General features: G+C 43.8%; 1 protein-coding gene across 1 annotated transcript in view; it reads right to left on the bottom strand.

Moving 5' to 3' along the window:
- The window catches only part of LOC149265302 (putative glycerol-3-phosphate dehydrogenase [NAD(+)] 1, cytosolic), a 66,534-nt gene that overhangs the window by 39,194 nt on the left and 7,757 nt on the right, over window positions 1–19,583 (bottom strand). The window contains exons 2-3 of the mRNA XM_089429272.1: window positions 1,842–2,063; window positions 96–343 (exon numbers count right to left, since the gene is read on the bottom strand). Coding sequence (XP_089285398.1) covers window positions 96–343; window positions 1,842–2,063 — 470 coding nt within the window. The remainder of the gene's footprint in view (window positions 1–95; window positions 344–1,841; window positions 2,064–19,583) is intronic.

The following is a 19,583-nucleotide window of genomic DNA, read 5'->3' on the forward strand; positions in this document are numbered from 1 at the left end:
ATATTAGAAACCTTATGTTATAATGAGTCACTTGGAGAATTGAAGAAACAGCTTCAGTATACACTGTACCTTGGCAGAGTGCATAATATCATTACCTGAATCATTCCCTTGCCTTTGATGCTATCCCCCATATCTGGCCTCAGTTCTCCCTTGGCTAGCATCTGCCCATACCATGCATTCCGCCCCTTCAATAATGTAACATATGTGTCAGCCAGCAAAGGACCAGCTAATTTCTCTGGTTCTTCGGCAATAAGGTGAGTTATAAATATCATTTCCGATGTGCAATGGGCAAAATAGACTGATTTACTAGTGGCACTCTCATTTGTCAAAGCTGCAACCATACCTGCAACCTCACAAGGAATAAATCATGAATCCCAAACATAGGTTATGACTAAGATCTTGCCAAGCATATTAGATAATAACCAGTGATCATATCCACATCACCAAAACAAGCGCAAGAAGTAGAACAGTTGAAATGTTGCGAGGAAAAATGATTAAACATAGGTTATGACTAAGATCTTGCCAAGCATATTAGATAATAACCAGTGATCATATCCACATCACCAAAACAAGTGCAAGAAGTAGAACAGTTGAAATGTTGCAAGGAAAACATGGACTTCCAAAGTCATATCCTCTTGTGCTAGAAGTTGGAACACTACGAAGTTTTCCTGTTAAGTCATTTATTCTAATTATAAAGGCAAATTGAGAGGGAGATAATGTCCTTTACCACTTCTAGCATTCTAAAAAAACTATGACATTGCACCAAACCATTTTTTACTCGCTCCACGGTTGGACCAGGCAATAAATGAGATGAAAACTTCAGTAACAGAAAGTTTCAGTCTCAAACTAAAATAGCCAATAGCTATACATCTTAAAGCTAAAAATGTCCGTGGTGTACAAAAAAGTACAAATGTGCAATTAAAGGGTTGAAGGACTTCCCCACTTACAGGTTAGACTTCGGGAGAGTTGGGGTTAGGTCCTGGGGTTTCCTGAATTCAAGGTAACAGAAATGCTTACTTGAAGCCATCTCGCCTTTAGTTTCTTGTTTGTTTTCTAAATGGTTGAGAAATGAAAGTGTAGAACAAACTTGAAATGGTATGTGCCCTAGTCAAATACATCACAGACAAAAACATAACCTACTTACATCCTTCTAGAGTCTAAATGCCTTTCTGTTACATCACTATTTACTCAACCTTGTAAAACCTGTTCAAAATAGATTCAAGGAACCAGCCTATGTTCATATGCATCCATCTAAATTATTGTTGTACTAGATATATGTTTTTGATAGAAAAATAATATGGAAATTATGTAGTATTCAGTGCCTGTATTTATGTTAGCAAAAACAAAAATTATGTAGTTTTGAATGCCTTTATGTCTATTATGAAAAGCATTTTTTTTGCTTTTATTCAAGCAAACAAATTCTGTTTTACAAGCGAAATATTCTCTACAGAATGGGGCATAGTTTCTTTTTTTCGAAAAGAAATAGCCAGATTAAAAATGGTATACATTAAAATTTTGAATCTTCCATGGTCCACACTCAGGTCATTTCTCTTCAAATGTTCAGGGACTATACTGAGAATCAATATATTTCCATTGGTATAAAACTGGAGAAACGCACACACACACACAAGCCAAAATTATGAGAAATATATTATTAGCTATCATGCTTTGCATGGAGATTTATTATACTTCTAACTCAGAAAAAGTGAGCAAATAGACATTCACACGAAAATGCACATAACAAAAGCATGTGATGAATGCAACAAGAACCAACTTCTTATCCATTGAGAAAATACATAGCCCAAAGTGCTACCAAAACAATGACAAGAAGAGAAACTTACCAGCACCAATGGCATAAACATTCTTCAAACCACCCATAACTTCATGAGTAACAAGGTCATTATTGTCCCAAACAATGAAATGGGGCTGACGTAGAAACTTTGCTAGAGGCTTTCTCCATTTGTCAGATCCACATATTCTAGCATTGGCATACTCCTTGTTGTATATCTCTGAAGCTATATTTGGTCCTCCTAAATAAAGGATGTTCTCTGTGGGCACTCCAGCTGTCAATCAAAAAACACCACATGGGATAAATCAATAAACACAGCACTCATGTTAAAGACACCAAAAAGGAGGAAAGAGCAAAGCTAAAAGAAGAAAAGAATTAAAATTACTAATCACAATTGAGATGATAGCAGTATATTACAATCCACTATGGTTGAGATGCAGCAAGGAACAATGAATCTAAAAGAAGCTATCCAGAAGGGGCTTGCTTCAAAATGAAAATAATAGCCTTCTATGTTCATATTCTCCAGCAAAACGATCCACTATTTCCACATACATATTATGGATGTAACAATGACATAGATCTTCACATAAATATATATATATATATATATATATATATAGGCCTCAACCCAACTCAATGAGAAACAGTCCAATGGAATAGCTGTTTTATGTCGAGACACATAATATCAATATTATCTTTGGTCACATTTACTAACTTGACTTTGCCACTATAATGAGCTCCAACAACCACAATTCCAATTCCATTTAATCATCATTTAGAAACTCTTCCCAGAAACAGGAAACCAGCAACATCATGAGAAAAGGAAACAATACAGAAAACAGAGTCCAAAGGTTTCGCATATAAGCAGCATATACAGTGTACATATACTTTGTAGGTTGGGGAGTCCCAAACATCTCAGGATTTCCCAAGAGGGCTAACCCAATATCGTAGATGCATACTTCCCAAAACTACCATAGCCTCATATCCCTTATAAAGCATGTCAGTTTGAGTTTTGTTTTTAAAACTATGCATGTTTTTTTATTCAACTATTCAGATATTGGGCATGGTTGTGTTAACCCCCAGGTTTGCTCCCTTGCAATACTGGAGGGTTAAGGTCCAGCACATTTCATTAGGCTGGTATTCAAAGGTGTTTCTAGAGACAACTTTTCTTGAGCCAAGGGTGGTACCATAGCCTTCAGGTATGGGATTGGTTCAACGATATGATCCTGATTCAGAGACAGATATTGCATAGGTTCTCCAGCAGATTGGAGAGAGTTAATAATTTTGGCATGCCTCCTATACTTTAGGAGACAAGATTTGGAGACTTGCATGTCAGTGATGATGGTATATTTGAGATCCTTGCGAGGGTTAAGGTCAAGCACATTTCATTAGGTTGGTAGTCAAAGGTGTTTCTAGAGACAACTTTTCTTGAGCCAAGGGTGGTACCGTAGAATTCAGGTATGGGATTGGTTCAGTGATATGATCCTGATTCAGAGACAGATATTGCATAGGTTTTCCCGCAGATTGGAGAGAGTTACTAATTTTGGCAGGGCTCCTATACTTTAGGAGACAAGATTCGGAGACTTGCATGTCAGTGATGATGGTATATTTGAGATCCTTGCGAGCTCATGATTCCAATGAGCTACTTTCAGGCAACATTCAAGATAGTGCAATTTTTAGGCATATAAATTAATAAACACTTATAGATGAGTTCTCAAGGGATCAGGTTGCTGATTTCTGTATTTTCCACAGAAATTACAGTCCTATAAATACAGGGCAGCAAACTATTTTACAAAGCAACCCCTCTAAACGACTATTTGTTGACTGAAATAATTATAATATATTCCATTAGGATATTTTCTGTACCCCAAATTTGACTATTTACATGCTATATTTAATCAAGTTTGAATGTCTCTTGCTTGTTGTTAGTATTACTTGCAGGCCTGTCAAACAATATAGCGAGTAATTTTATACAATAACTCTTCTATGCAGGTGACAAATCATAGAAATAATTGTATTTCTTGTTAGTGTGTTTTGAGTACGTTAAAATAGATTGCTCACATGTTATATCTTCTCAATATTTAGTGTACTTGTGTGTCGGTTTAGTTCACTTTCATTTGCAGATTTTTTATCTTAAGCCAGCAGGCCAGCAATAAAAACTCTTCCCATCAGCCATTGGACTCCATTACTAAACACTAGTTGTAGAAAAATTTGGTTGCAATTAGTTTATAAGAAGTCTCCCAATAGCCTTTTCGGTAGGAGTTGGGCTTCAAAAGGGGGGACTTAGGAAAAAGTGATAGTGGGCCTCTGTCCCATATGTGTTGACCATAGCGACTTATATAGGATCTTCAGCAACTTGCTAAATGGAAAGGTAACAATATCAACCCATTGCATGCTTTTTTGAGAACATTTTTTTAAAGGGCCCTGAAATCTAATTACGAGTTTCCCACCCTTTTCTACTTGGTCCCCCCAACCCTCCTACACTATAAACCCTAAACACACAGCAAAAGGGAATTACAATGATCATTCGCTAGTATTGGGCCACCATTTCGCTGTTGTTGGGCATTCGTTTGGTAACTCAAAACTCATAACAGCAATGAATTGGCAGCATGTTTTCATTGGATTTGACATTGAACAGTCAGTGGTATATCTATCATCAGTCAAGTATGTATTATTAATTATCAATTTTTAAAGTTTAACCATTGATATATCTTTAATATTTATATATTTGAAGCGGGGGACTTTGCTGGAGCATGCCAATGCTTGCCAAACATTGTGGCACAGGTGGCATTTTATATATGGTAGATAATCATTGCATCACATTCAAAGCAGAATAAGTTCAAGGTACAAACAATAAAGTGGGACTGAGTGGATAGTGGTTGTTAGAAGTTCATAGCCCAAGGGTAAGGCACTAGTCCAAGAAAATTTGGTGGTCGCCCTCCTCTTTTTCTCCTTTTTCAAAATTTCGACCCTACCCTAGATGGCTAGCTAGGGCTGCTTGCGAATTGCATTAGAGGGGTGATCTTGCAAATCCGTTTGGATAGGCTTCTGCGCTGGTGTCTCCTCTAGTGATCCTCCAAGTTTGGAGCAATTCCCACAGTCGTTTTGTGAGAAAACTCAAGCCCTAGCTGCATCTTTGGAAGCCATCTTGAACGTCTATGGTTGGTGGTCTTCTAAAGGGTCATTTGTGTATAAAACTTTGAGAAATTAATCATTCTTGACCCTTTCCCTATCTAGGCTCAACCTAGTGATCACATTGGAGGGTTTCCTCCCACGATTATTCATAAACCCTAGGTCTCGTTTAGATTTCTTCCAAGATTTCTCTAGTAGAGCGAAAGGCCTTATTTTGAAGGAAAAACATCACTCAAAGCTCCTAGAGAAGTCTTTCTTCACCGTGGAAGTCTCAATCCTAGACACACACATCATCATTGGATAATTCTTAACCATAGGTTTTGACTTCCCTCATAGGTCGTTCTTAGAGAGCCCTTCTTCACTAAGCCATAATTGAGCCTCTCCTTTGAATGGGCTTTGGGAATCACTTATTATCTTATCATTGATCTTATCTTTACAAGTGATTTCCTTCATACCCAAACTCCTCCCATTGATGAAATTTCGTAAAGAGCAAGGGACACTTATTGAGGTGACAATGGGTCTTTGTCCCATTATTGTCATTTGGTCTAGTAGTTGTCCATTAGGTAACCCTCCTAGAACCCCTACTAGATTGTGTTGCACTAAGACAAAATTATCACAACTTTCCTTATATGTCGCACTTTTGCGCAGTTCCGTCTCCTTGCAACTTTTGTGTGCTATCTCTCAGCTAGCCTCCCTGCGTGATGCTACTCTACACATTTCCCAAAACGTGTTACCTAAAAACACTACTCCAACAATGAGTTAAGGACCGGTCCCTTGGTGATAAATTTGTCAAGATGATACGTGTAACATTGACCAACATACCATCTAACATCATAAATGGTGTTAGTGCAAAGACATGAAACCATGGAAAAAGTTATCACCAAGATAGATGCAAGCCCATCTACCCCTACGAAATCTTTTCCACTCCCTGAAAATTGTTGTTATTGTTGTTGCTTACACTTCTCCTTCTTCTTAGGACACTATGAGCCATAGCGACCAAACTTGTGGCACTTGAAGCACTTAACATGTCTCTGATCTTTCTTCCCTTAGTTCAAAGATGCTAAGCCTTCCTTATTCTTCTAAACCCTCTTGAGTTCTCCTTTCTTGCCTCCTTTTCTTCACCTTCTAAATGACAGTTAGGTCTCAAGCATCCTCGAAAATTGTTGTAATTGTCTCTAATTTCATCTCCCCTCTCTAACAAAGTCATGCCACAATTACTTAGAAGTGGGTGATTTCTCACAAGCACAAGGTGATGCCATAGTGGACCAAAGCCATTCAAAGTTATTCAAACTATCTCACTCTCAACAAACAATTCTCCAACTGTGGTAAGTTGATCTCTCAAATCTATGATCTTCAACAAATAGCTTGCTACTATATCAATGTTCCTCATGTAAGCATCGGTGAGGTTGTTGTTCAAAAGAATTTTACAAGACAAATTGACACTCTAGTACAACATGACCAAGGCATCAAACATCTCCTTAACCATCTTCCTCTTTGTGCAATGTGAGGGATCTAGTAAGCCTACACAGAATAAGGACAATTCCTTTACCTTCACTAATTTCTTAGTATGTTATAAAAAGTTCTTGGAATCACTAAGTGGTGTCACCTAGTAATCCATAGGATGCTATAATTCAACATCTTCCAACACATTTTGTATCCTGCACTTCCACAGTGCATAGTTGGAAGCACTTTCCAACATATGACACACTCAAAGATAGACATTGACCATCACCAGAAACCCTATACTTGAACAAACATATCAAACTCAAAAGAAATCAAATCTACAAACTATCCAAGTGTAGATCTCCTATCTCATTGCATAAAGAGTAGCAAGGTGCTCTACAACACAGTATGACATAGATATTGTCAAATATGTATGTACATGTATATGACAAAATCTAAACAAAATCAAATCAACTTACTTTCATCTTAAACCTAATGCTATCAAGCATCAAGAGGGTGCAAATTTCTTGTGTGAAACTTTTTATCATTTAATTCTATTTCAAGTATTAATTCCTTCATATTAAATGATAAAGAAAAGTTACACCTCAAGAAATTTGATCCCACCATGCAAAGAATGAAGAAGCTTCTGTGGGGATGGTGCAGATACTTGGTGCTGCTGCTGCTACAAAGTTGATCTCTCGGAGGGATCCTGAGAGGAACAAGTTGGAGTATGTTCGAATGAAAGTTGGAGGTGCTGATATACTCACTATGGTGGATAGTGGGGCTACTCACAACTTCATGGGAGAAGATACTGCAAGAAGGATTGGGCTGAAGTTTGTACCGGTGAAGGCACAAATGAAGACAGTCAATTCTCCTCCTAATTGTGTTCTTGGTGTAGCTGAAAAGGTGGACACAACACTAGGTGAGTGGACAGGGAAGGTCGACTTCACTATAGTGCGGATAGATGACTATGACGTTGTGCTGGGAATGGAATTCTTGAAACAATTCGATGCTATGATTGTTCCACATTGGAAGAGGCTGTACATTAACGATGGAAGGGAGGAAGTACCCATTGGTGTACCAACCATTGGAGTGACAAAGCCTGATTGTAAGTTGGCAGTGATGCAAATGGAGGATGAGAAGCGGATGGAAGATATGAGTAAGCGGTTGTCTATGGTTGAGACAAAGCTTACCGAGCAGTCATTAGTCATCAAGACACTTTCTGATAGTATCTTGGATTTGTCAAGAAGGCTAGAAGTGGTTGAGGAGGATGATGATGATGATGAGGCTTATGTGAGGCCGAATGTCCGGGAGGGGGATCGGGTCACTTATCTACAGAGGATGGAGATAGAAAATCTTGACAGACGGATTAAGATGATTAGTGAGGGTGAGCCTTCAGGCTTTACTCCCTCCACATCTTCTTAGATGGGAAAGAAGATGGGGCTCATTATTAGCTGCTCATGACAGTGAGTCCTTAAAACATGTTGAGCAAGTATGACAGATGGTGCAGGGATGGCTTGGCATCAAGCATCATGACATGTTGCAGATGGGGTGGAGTTTCCATGGACCTGAGCATGGGAGAGATTCTTGGTGAGTCCAGTATGTGGCAGAATCCGAGATAGGTTGGTGAAGACATAAGGATGGACATTCTTATGATTTGAACGTGGCAGTTGGATTGATCACCCAACTAGTTCAAGTCATGAGGGCTAGCAGTGTACCAGAGAGATGTTGGCATCAAGCAGACAAGGAGGACAGTTCACAGGATGGGACGACACATGATGGAGATGGCAGTTCTACATATGTTGCAAGGATGTTTGCAGTATGTGGAGGAGTTGATATCATGGACCGAGGATGAGACAGTTGTTGATGGTGATCTTGGTGGGTGGCTACCAGGATGGTATGTTGTCGGGGACGACAACGATTTCAGGTGGAGGAGGATGTAAGGACCTGCGGTCCTTGGCATGCCCACCGGCACGAGGTGCGAGCTTGTTGGTGAAACGAGCGACTTAAACATGAAAAGTGCGAGCTTACCAAAGGTGCGAAGATTACTATGTAATAATGCGCATAAAAGGAAGGCTGAACGAAGGTTTATATAAGCATGGGAGCGTGGATGGTTAGACCATGGGCCGACCTATAATTCATGCAAAGGCCGACATGTATTTGAGAAGATTTGCGATGAGTAGGGGGCGCTCCTTACATGAAGGATGAGTCGGCTTGGGCAGCTCGACTCGTCCTTCCAACCATATAAGTAAACAATGCGTGGAGCTCATTTGGACAACGCACAACTCGCTCATCTAATGTAGAGAAGGCGCAAGACAAGTGTAGCCGCAGCAAGAAGAAAAGGGCACAGATTGGAGATGCGCCCGTTCTTGGGCAGGGCCGCACGGAGGTAGGCACGTTGTCTCGGTTTTGGGTGAGGGCACGGGCAGGAGTACCCACCAGTTGAACGAAGGCGTGCACGGGTGAAGGCGTGGGCGCCGGTTGAACGGAGGCGTGCACGAGTGAAGGCGTGGGCGCCCGGTTGTGCGGAGACTTGACACGGGTGTCGCGGGTAGCTCGAGTGAGTGCCCGCCCATCGTACAAGGATAAACGGTGCAGACTTGGTGGAGTCGCCCGCTGGTGCGAAGTTGGTGAACGGTGAAGCCGGTTGTGCGAAGGGGGTGTCTTGGTGACTTGGTGGAGTCACCCGCCCATCGTGCACGAGAACAAGGTTCGGTTGTGAAGTGCGGAAGGCAGCTCGTGTGAGGGCGTGCCCGCCCGTCTTGGGCAAGGAAATCTTGGTTGTCACACGATGGTGTGACGAAGTTGTAAATTTGGCTAAGTATGAAACTTGGGGTTTCCAAGTATACTTGTAAAGCATTGTAACTTTTTAAAGTTGTATAATATATTATTCGGGCATATTCATTGTTCGGGGAGTTGCCCCTCCCTTTATACTGTGCAATTGTGTTCATGTATAATTGTTGTTGATAATGAATGTATATGGGTGTTCATTGGTATAAAGGAACATTAATAATTACTTGGTTGAGAAACACAAACTAAGTAGGATAAGTGGTTAGGCGTAGTCCACGAACATAAGTATTGGTGAAAAGAAAGTGTTCGGTGGTGCCGCACCTCGCCAAGCGCGGTTGAAAGACTACGAACATAAGTATTGGTGAAAAGAAAATGTTCGATGGTGCCGCAACTCGCCAAGCGCGATTGAAAGACTGCGCCTAACCACTTATCCTACTTAGTTTGTGTTTCTCAACCAAATAATTATTAATGTTCCTTTATACCAATGAACACCCATACACATTCATTATCAACAGCAATTATACATGAAGAACACAATTGCACAGTATAAAGGGAGGGGCAACTCCCTAAACAATGAGTCTACCCGAATAATATATTATACAGCTTTACAAAGTTACAATGCTTTACAAGTATACTTGGAAACCCCAAGTTTCATACTTAGCCAATTTTACAACATCATCACACCTCCGTGTGATAGCCAAGATTTCCTTGCCCAAGGCGGGCGGGCGCGCCCTCACACAAGCTGCCTTCCGCACTTCACAACCGAACCTTGTTCTCGTGCACGACGGGCGGGTGACTCCACCAAGTCACCAAGACACCCCCTTCGCACAATCGGCTTCACCGTTCACCAACTTCGCACAGGCAGGCAACTCCACCAAGTCTCCACCATTTATCCTTGCACGACGGGCAGGCGCTCACCCGAGCTACCTGAGACACCCATGTCAAGTCTTCGCACAACCGGGCGCCCACGCCTTCACCCGTGCACGCCTCCGTTCAACAGACGAGTACTCTTTCCCGCGCCCTCACCCAAAACCGAGACAGCGTGCCTACCTCCGTGCGGCCTTGCCCAAGAACGGGCGCATCACCAATCTGCGCCTTTCCTTCTTGTTGTGGCTACACTTGTCTTGCGCTTTCTCTACATTAGATGAGCGAGTTGTGCGTTGTCCAAATGCGCTTTGTTTACTTATACACTTCCATGGAGAAGTCGTGCCACCTCTCGGCCGACTGTCATTTTACCTCAACCAATGCCTTTGTTATGTTTGTGGTTGGTTGGCCTATCGACCAACGCCCCCAAACACTCTCCTCCATCGTCGGCTTTGCTATGTGGATTGCCCATGCTCATCCACCATATAAACATATGGCTTGCCTTCACATTTTCACACATATACATTTGCCTTGTTCACTTGTCCGTGCACACTTTGCCTCTAGCTAACCTTCGCACTTCGTTCGTTTTGTCACCTCGCACACCTGGTTGTCGAACCAACTCATCGCACCTGTGCCGGTGGGCGTGCCAAGGACCGCAGGTCCTTACATCCTCCTCCACCTGAAATCGTTGTCTGTCCCCGACAACATACCATCCTAGTAGCCATCCACCAAGATCAAGATTTCCATATCCGAACAATCTTATCCATGATATCAACTCCTCCACATACTGCAAACATCCCTGCAACATATGTAGAATCACATCTCCATCATGTCCCGTCCTCATCCTATAGTCTTTCATCAGATGCCAACACACTCCTATCATGTGCCAACATGTCGACCCAACAGCAACATCATTCTGCACATTGGTACCCCTCATGACTCGAACTAGTCGGGTGATCAGTCCAACTGTCACGCTCAAATCATAAGAATGCACATCCTTATGCCACCATAAGTCTTTCCCTGACTTCTGCTACATCTCGGACTCATCAAGAATCTGTCCAATTCCCATGCTCAAGTCCATGGAAACTCCATCCCATCTGCAACATGTTCAGCCCATGGCCTTGTTGCACAAGAGTGTACAACCTCTCTGCCAACTCATACATCTCCATGTCATAACAGCATCTACACAGCATCCTTTGCTTCGGCATTCCCCATAGAATGTCCATGAATGACACCTCTACACATGCTCTTGCATAATGTCCCTGCATAACTGTTATGCTCCACTTCTCCAACCTGATGTCCACGACTCTAGTTGTCCATGATGTCCAACCCATGTAGATTCCATCCCAACATCTGGTCATCTGCATCCAAGTCTGCAATCTGTCATAAAGAAGCCTCCTCCCAAGGCCCCTTGCTAAGTTGGTGTAGCCCCTTCCAAACAAGGTCCCTACACCAACCCATCTCCAAGGTTGTCTATAGAGAAAGGAGGGCCAGGAAGTTTCCTCCTTGACTCTCATCCACCCATGTATCAGATTGATGTTGTGTCCTCAAGTATCTGTGCACAGCCTCAATCTCCTCACATGTACACCCAAGCTCCCCAAGCTTGGCTTTCGTCAACTGAAAGTCATATATGCCCATAGCATACCTGCAAAAATCCACTATACCAGCAGGACCTCTACCTCCATAATCCCCTCCAATCACTGCCTTTGAAGTAGTACTCAGACTCCCTTCTTCTGCAACTCCATTATGAAGATCACCAGTAGAAGATGTCTCTGTCAAGTGCTTCAAGGTTCGTGAGGTTGACCTCTCACTTACTTCATCCTTCCTCGCTCTTGTAGCTGGTATCAGAGCAGCTGATTCGGGCATTGAAGGTTGAAGCTGCTACACACCTCCACTGAAGTGAAGGTGGTATCAGAGCTAGTCTGAAGACTTGGAGGAGTCTTGCAGGAAGCTGGTGTTAGAGCAGGGTTGCTCGTGATGAAGTGCAAGTGAGGATACACTTGGGAGCTTGGAAATTGGTGATAGGTACTTGCAGGTGAAGGAAGCTGGTTTCACATACAAGTGGAACAAGAGCTGGTTCATGTTTTGCAGGGAACTTGGAGAAGGCTGAAAGGCAAAGATGGTGGATGAACCTATGACAGGTGAATCTAGCCATAATGCAAGTGAAGTCTTCCGGTACAAAGTGTTGGAACAGATGGGTCGATGGAGTTCTAACTGGGTTTCGATGAAGGCTGAGAACATGAAGATTCGGGAAGGCTGTTCGGAACTAAGGAGGGAACTTGAAGAACTCAAAAGCCAATGCGGAAGTACGATAGATGGTGAACTCAAGGAACTTGATGAGGAGATCCGACAAAGTGGTCTTGGTCTTCAAGAGCTCTTGGATGAAAGAGCCCGGTTAAGGAAGAAAAGTGCCATGGTGGAAGTCGAAATCAAGCAAATTGAGGAAGAGATAAAAGAAGAAGCTTCTTGGTAAGAAGATCGTTGTGATTGAGTAGGAAGAGCTCGACTACATTGACAGGCTGGGAACTCACTACCGAGATAATCCAGGGGATGTTCGGAAGCTTAGTTCTATGAAGGTAGTCAATGGACACTTGGTTGGTGCAATTGAGCAGAATTCGATGGAGGACAAGCTTGAAGGAAATCAAGCTAGACCAGGATCAAGTTGCTTAGAAGAGCCAAGCAAGGAAGTGAAGTACCTTAGGAGGAATGTCAAGTTGGAACACAAGCCAATTGACACTTTTGAGGCCGAATTCTTGAAGAAGGTTGTTGATGTGAGACACAAGATAAAGCCGACAGAAGGAAGTGATGCCTTGAAGCTAAGTTTTGTGCAGGTTACCGTGAAGGGCAAGAGATTTGCAGTTTTGGTGGATACAAGAGCTACTCATAGCTTCTTAAGCAGGAAAGCAGCAAAGTCTTTTGGGAAGAAAGCAAAGATGGAGAGGGAATGGAGTGCTTTCAAAGCAGTCAACTCTACCATGAACAATGTTATTGGTGTGATGGAAGACACTCAAGTGAGAGTGGGATCGTGGTTTGGAAAGTTGGACTTGAGGATCGTGGACATGGATGATCATTCTATAGTGCTGGGACAAGATTTTATGAGGCTTGCACAAGCCATACCAATGGTGGACCGGGACATTCTCTTGATCACAGCTGAAGGAAGAACCATGATGGTGCCGATGAATAGAAGGAGTTGCTTGGTGTATAGACCGAGGATGAATTCTATGACTTTGTATCCCAAAGATCCGAATGTGAAGCATGAGGATGTGGAGCAAAGAGGACTTGGGAGTATGACTCAAACAACGAAGGAAGGGAAGTTGATTGACTTCGTTGCGAGAGTGAGGAAGGATGAAGTAAGTGAGAGGGCAATCTCACGAACCTTGGAGCACTTGACAAAGACATCTTCTACTGATGATCTTCACAATGGAGTTGCGAAAGAAGGGAGTCTGAGTACTATTTTAGAGGCAGTGATTGGAGAAGATTATGGAGGTAGAGATCCTGCTGGTATAGTGGATTTTTGCAGGTACGCTATGGGCATATATGAATTTCAATTGACGAAAGGCAAGCTTGGGGAGCTTGGATGTACATGTGAGGAGATTGAAGCTGTGCATAGATACTTGAGGAGACAACATCAATCTGATACACGGGTGGATGAGAGTCAAGGAGGAAACTTCCTGGCCCTCCTTTCTCTATAGGCAACCTTGGAAATGGGTTGGTGTAGGGACCTTGTTTGGAAGGGGCTACACCAACTTAGCAAGGGGCCTTGGGAGGAGGCTTCTTTATGACAGTTGCAGACTTGGATGCAGATGACCAGATGTTGGGATGGAATCTACATGGGTTGGACAACTAGAGTCGTGGACATCAGGTTGGAGAAGTGGAGCATAACAGTTATGCAGGGACATTATGCAAGAGCATGTGTAGAGGTGTCATTCATGGACATTCTATGGGGAATGCCGAAGCAAAGGATGCTGTGTAGATGTTGTTATGACATGGAGATGTATGAGCTGGCGGAGAGGTTGTACACTCTTGTGCAACAAGGCCATGGGCTGAACATGTTGCAGATGGGATGGAGTTTCCATGGACCTGAGCATGGGAATTGGACAGATTCTTGATGAGTCCGAGATGTAGTAGGAGTCAGGGGGAAAACTTATGGTGGCATAAAGATGTGCATTCTTATGATTTGAGCGTGACAGTTGGACTGATCACCCGACTAGTTCGAGTCATAAGGGGTACCAATGTGCAGAGGTGTGTCGATAGGAGTTGATTCTACATGAGTTGACATTTGTGTAAACAGATGTCCATATCAGGTGGAGCATCTGATGAAAGACTACAGGATGAGAACGAGACATGATGGAAATGTAGTTCTACATATGTTGCAGGGATGGCTGCAGTATGTGGAGGAGTTGATATCATGGATAAGACTGTTCGGATATGGAAATCTTAGTTTTGGTGAATGGCTACCAGGATGGTATGTTGTAGAGGACGACAACAATTTCAGGTGGAGGATGTAAGGTCCTGCGGTCTTTGGCACGCCCAACGGCACAAGTGCGACAAGTTGGTTCAACAACTAGGCGCGCGAGGTGACAAAACATGAGAAGTGCGAGCTTACCAAAGGTGCGAACATTACTATGTAATAATGCGCATAAAAGGAAGGCTAAACGAAGGTTTATATAAGCATGGGAGCGTGGATAGTTAGACCATGGGCCGACCTACAATTCATGCAAAGGCCGACATGTATTTAAGAAGATTTGCGATGAGTAGGGGGCGCTCCTTACATGAAGGACGAGTCGGCTTGGGCAGCTCGACTCGCCCTTCCAACCATATAAGTAAACAACGCGTGGAGCTCATTTGGACAACACACAACTCGCTCATCTAATGTAGAGAAGGCGCAAGACAAGTGTAGCCGCAACAAGAAGGAAAGGCGCAGATTAGTGATGCGCCCGTTCTTGGGCAAGGCCTTACGGAGGTAGGCACGCTGTCTCGGTTTTGGGTAAGGGCACGGGTAGGAGTACCCGCCAGTTGAACGGAGGCATGCACGGGTGAAGGCGTGGGCGCCCGATTGTGCAAAGACTTGACACGGGTGTCTCGGGTAGCTCGGGTGAGCGCCCGCCCGTCGTGCAAGGATAAACGGTGGAGACTTGGTGGAGTCGCCCGCCAGTGCAAAGTTGGTGAACGGTGAAGCCGGTTGTGCGAAGGGGGTGTCTTGGTGACTTGGTGGAGTCACCCGCCTGTCGTGCACGAGAACAAGGTTCGGTTGTGAAGTGCGGAAGGCAGCTCGTGTGAGGGCGCGCCCGCCCGCCTTGGGCAAGGAAATCTTGGCTATCACACAGAGGTGTGATGATGTTGTAAAATTGGCTAAGTATGAAACTTGGGGTTTCCAAGTATACTTGTAAAGCATTGTAACTTTGTAAAGCTGTATAATATATTATTCGGGCAGACTCGTTGTTCAGGGAGCTGCCCCTCCCTTTATACTGTGCAATTGTGTTCTTCATGTATAATTGAGGTTGATAATGAATGTGTATGGGTGTTCATTGGTATAAAGGAACATTAATAATTACTTGGTTGAGAAACACAAACTAAGTAGGATAAGTGGTTAGGCGTAGTCCACGAACATAAGTATTGGTGAAAAGAAAGTGTTCGGTGGTGCCGCACCTCGCCAAGCGCGGTTGAAAAACTACCGCATCTCCGGTGTCGTGACAGTTGGTATCAGAGCTAGTCTGAAGACTTGGAGGAGTCTTGCAGGAAGTTGGTTGAAGTTTGGAAAGTGGTGACAGTGAAGCAGGTACTTGCAGGTTTAGGAAGTTGTTTCACATACAAGTGGAACAAGTGTTGGTTCAGGTTGCAGGCAACTTGATGAAGCTGTTGGATGGTGGAAACTAGATCGCAAAGAAGAAAACTGTTAGCAATGGCAGGTGAATCTAAGGTTGGGTCTAGTCACAGTGCAAAGGATGCTACTATGGCATTCTTTGAAAAAGTGTTGGAAAAGATGGAGGACTTAGAAGCTTTCTGGACTAAGCATATGGACTTGGTCGAGAGAGATCAAGAGGCCAATTCGAAGATGAAGGAAGAGCTCGATGAACTCCGGACTCAACACGAGTACACTGATCTTATGTGTACACAACTTGAAGTAAGGGTCAAGGAGATTGAAAAGGCAAGAGACCGAGGCTTGGCAAAGATCATGGACTTGCAAAAATCTCTTGACGAAACCAGAGATGAGATTGCGGTGTTGAAGAAGGCCATGAGGCATAACTCAGGTGGAGGAGTGCCTCATGTGAAAGTCAAGGAACCGGAATCTTATGATGGTACAAGAAGTGCGAAAACTCTTGGCAACTTTCTATGGGACATGGAGCAATACTTGGAAGGATTGGGTCTATCTCATGATGAGGCGAAAGTGAAGATAGCTGCTCAGTTCTTGACAAAGGATGCTAAGATGTGGTGGCAAAGGAGGATGGATCAGATTGCCAATGGCAGTGCTCGTTGCATTACTTCGTGGGATGAAATGAAGAAGGCTTTGCAGACCCATTTCAGTCCTCAAGATGAAACGTGGGAAGCAAGGATGAAGATAAAGTTCATAAAGCAGACAAGGAACCTTCAAACATATCAACGGGAGTTTGCAAGTGCGGTTTTGGAACTTCCTGACATGGCAAAGAGGGACAAGGTGTTCAACTTCATTATTGGATTGAAGCCTTGGGCATGCAATGAAGTGAAGAGGCAGAAGATTAAAAAACTTGAGGAAGCTTTTGCTGCTATGGACAGGTTGGTGGAGCATTATGATGAGACTTTTGATGATAGGAAGAAGAAGTCTGATAAGCCGAAAGAGAAGAAGGAGGATGCTTCGAAATCGGATGATAAGTCGAAGACGAAGAAAGCCTTGAAGTGTTGGATATGTGCTGAACCACATACGGTGAAGAATTGTCCTTCTAGACTGAAAGTGGCTGCGATTGCACAATCTAATGCGAAGAATGAAGAAGCTTCTGTGGGGATGGTGCGGATACTTGGTGCTGCTGCTGCTTCAGAAGTGATCTCTCGGAGGGATCTTGAGAGGAACAAGTTGGAGTATGTTCGGATGAAGGTTGGAGGTTCTGATATACTCACTATGGTGGATAGTGGGGCTACTCACAACTTCATGGGAGAAGATACTGCGAGAATGATTAGGCTGAAATTTGTACCGATGAAGGCACAAATGAAGACAGTGAATTCTCCTCCTGATTGTATTCTTGGTGTAGCTGAAAAGGCGGACACAACACTAGGTGAGTGGACAGGGAAGGTCGACTTCACTATAGTGCGGATAGATGACTATGAAGCTGTGCTGGGAATGGAATTCTTGAAACAATTCGATGCTATGATTGTTCCACATTTGAAGAGGTTGTACATTTACGATGGAAGGGAGGATGTACCCATTGGTGTTCCAACCATTGGAGTGACAATGCCTGATTGTAAGTTGGCAGTGATGCAAACGGAGGATGAGAAGCTAATGGAAGATATGAGTAAGCAGTTGTCCCTAGTTGAGACAAAGCTTACCGAGCAATCATTGGTCATCAAGACACTTTCTGATAGTATCTTGAATTTGTCAAGAAGGCTAGAAGTGGTTGAGGATGATGATGATGACGATGATGAGGCTTATGTGAGGCTGAATGTCCGGGAGGAGGATCGGGTCACTTATCTACAGAGGATGGAGATAGAAAATCCTAACAGATGGATTGAGTTGATTAGTGAGGGTGAGCCTTCAGGCTCTACTCCCTCCACATCTTCTTAGATGGGAAACAAGATGGGGCTCATTGTTAGCTGCTCATGGCAGTGAGTCCTTAAAACAGGTTGAGCAGGTATGACAAATGGTGCAAGGATGGTTCGGCATCAAGCATCATGACATGTTGCAGATGGGATGGAGTTTCCATGGACCTGAGCATGGGAGAGATTCTTGGTGAGTCCAAGATGTGGCAGAATCCGAGATAGGCTAGTGAAGGCATAAGGATGGACATTCTTATGATTTGAGCGTGGCAATTGGATTCATCACCCGACTAGTTCGAGTCATGAGGGCTAGCAGTGTACCAGAGAGATGTTGGCATCAGGCAGACAAGGAAGACAGTTCACAAGATGGGACGACACATGATGGAGATGGTAGTTCTACATATGTTGCAGGGATGTTTGTAGTATGTGGAGAAGTTGATATCATGGACCGAGGATGAGACAGTTGTTGATGGTAATCTTGGTGGCTGGCTACCAGGATGGTATGTTGTCGAGGACGACAACTATTTCAGGTGGAGGAGGATGTAAGGACCTGCGGTCCTTGGCACGCCCTCCGGCACGAGGTGCGAGCTTGTTGGTGAAACGAGCAACTTAAACATGAAAAGTGCGAGCTTACCAAAGGTGCGAACATTACTATGTAATAATGCGCATAAAAGGAAAAGGTTGAACGAAGGTTTATATAAGCATGGGAGCGTGGATGGTTAGATCATGGGCCGACGTACAATTCATGCAAAGGCCGACATGTATTTGAGAAGATTTGTGATGAGTAGGGGGCACTCCTTACATGAAGGACGAGTCGGCTTGGGCAGCTCGACTCGCCCTTCCAACCATATAAGTAAACAACGCGTGGAGCTCATTTGGACAACGCACAACTCGCTCATCTAATGTAGAGAAGGCGCAAGACAAGTGTAGCTTCAGCAAGAAGGAAAGGCGTAGATTGGTGATGCGCCTATTCTTGGGCAAGGCTGCACGGAGGTAGGCACGTTGTCTCGATTTTGGGTGAGGGCGGGGTAGGAGTACCCGCCGGTTGAACGGACGCAAGCACGGGTGAAGGCGTGGGCGCCCGATCGTGCGAAGACTTGACACGGGTGTTTTAGGTAGCTCAAGTGAGCGCCCGCCCGTCGTGCAAGGATAAACGGTGGAGACTTGGTGGAGTCGCCCACCGGTGCGAAGTTGGTGAACGGTGAAGCCGGTTGTGCGAAGGGGGTGTCTTGGTGACTTGGTGGAGTCACCTGCCCATCGTGCACGTGAACAAGGTTCGGTTGTGAAGTGCGAAAGGCCTTGGGCAAGTAAATCTTGGTCATCACACGAAGGTGTGACGAAGTTGTAAATTTGGCTAAGTATGAAACTTGAGGTTTCCAAGTATACTTGTAAAGCATTGTAACTTTGTAAAGTTGTATAATATATTATTCGGGCAGACTCATTGTTCAAGGAATTGCCCCTCCCTTTATACTGTGCAATTGTGTTCTTCATGTATAATTGTTGTTGATAATGAATGTGTATGGGTGTTCATTGGTATAAAGAAACATTAATAATTACTTGGTTGAGAAACACAAACTAAGTAGGATAAGTGGTTAGGCGTAGTCCACGAACATAAGTATTGGTGAAAAGAAAGTGTTCGGTGGTGCCGCACCTCGCCAAGCGCGGTTGAAAGACTACCGCCGGCCTGGGGGCGTGACAGAGCTCGGTTGGAGCTGGTGTTAGAGTAGGGTTGCTCGTGACAAAGTGCAAGTGTGGATACACTTGGAAGCTTGGAATTGGTGACAGCGAAGCAGGCAGTTGCAGGTGAAGGAAGTTGTTTCCCATACAAGTGGAACGAGGG

Source organism: Pinus tabuliformis, chromosome 6 (genome assembly GCF_031772625.1).
Source record: "Pinus tabuliformis cultivar Carrire ecotype Pingquan chromosome 6, CPIR1, whole genome shotgun sequence".
NCBI lineage: Eukaryota > Viridiplantae > Streptophyta > Pinopsida > Pinales > Pinaceae > Pinus > Pinus tabuliformis.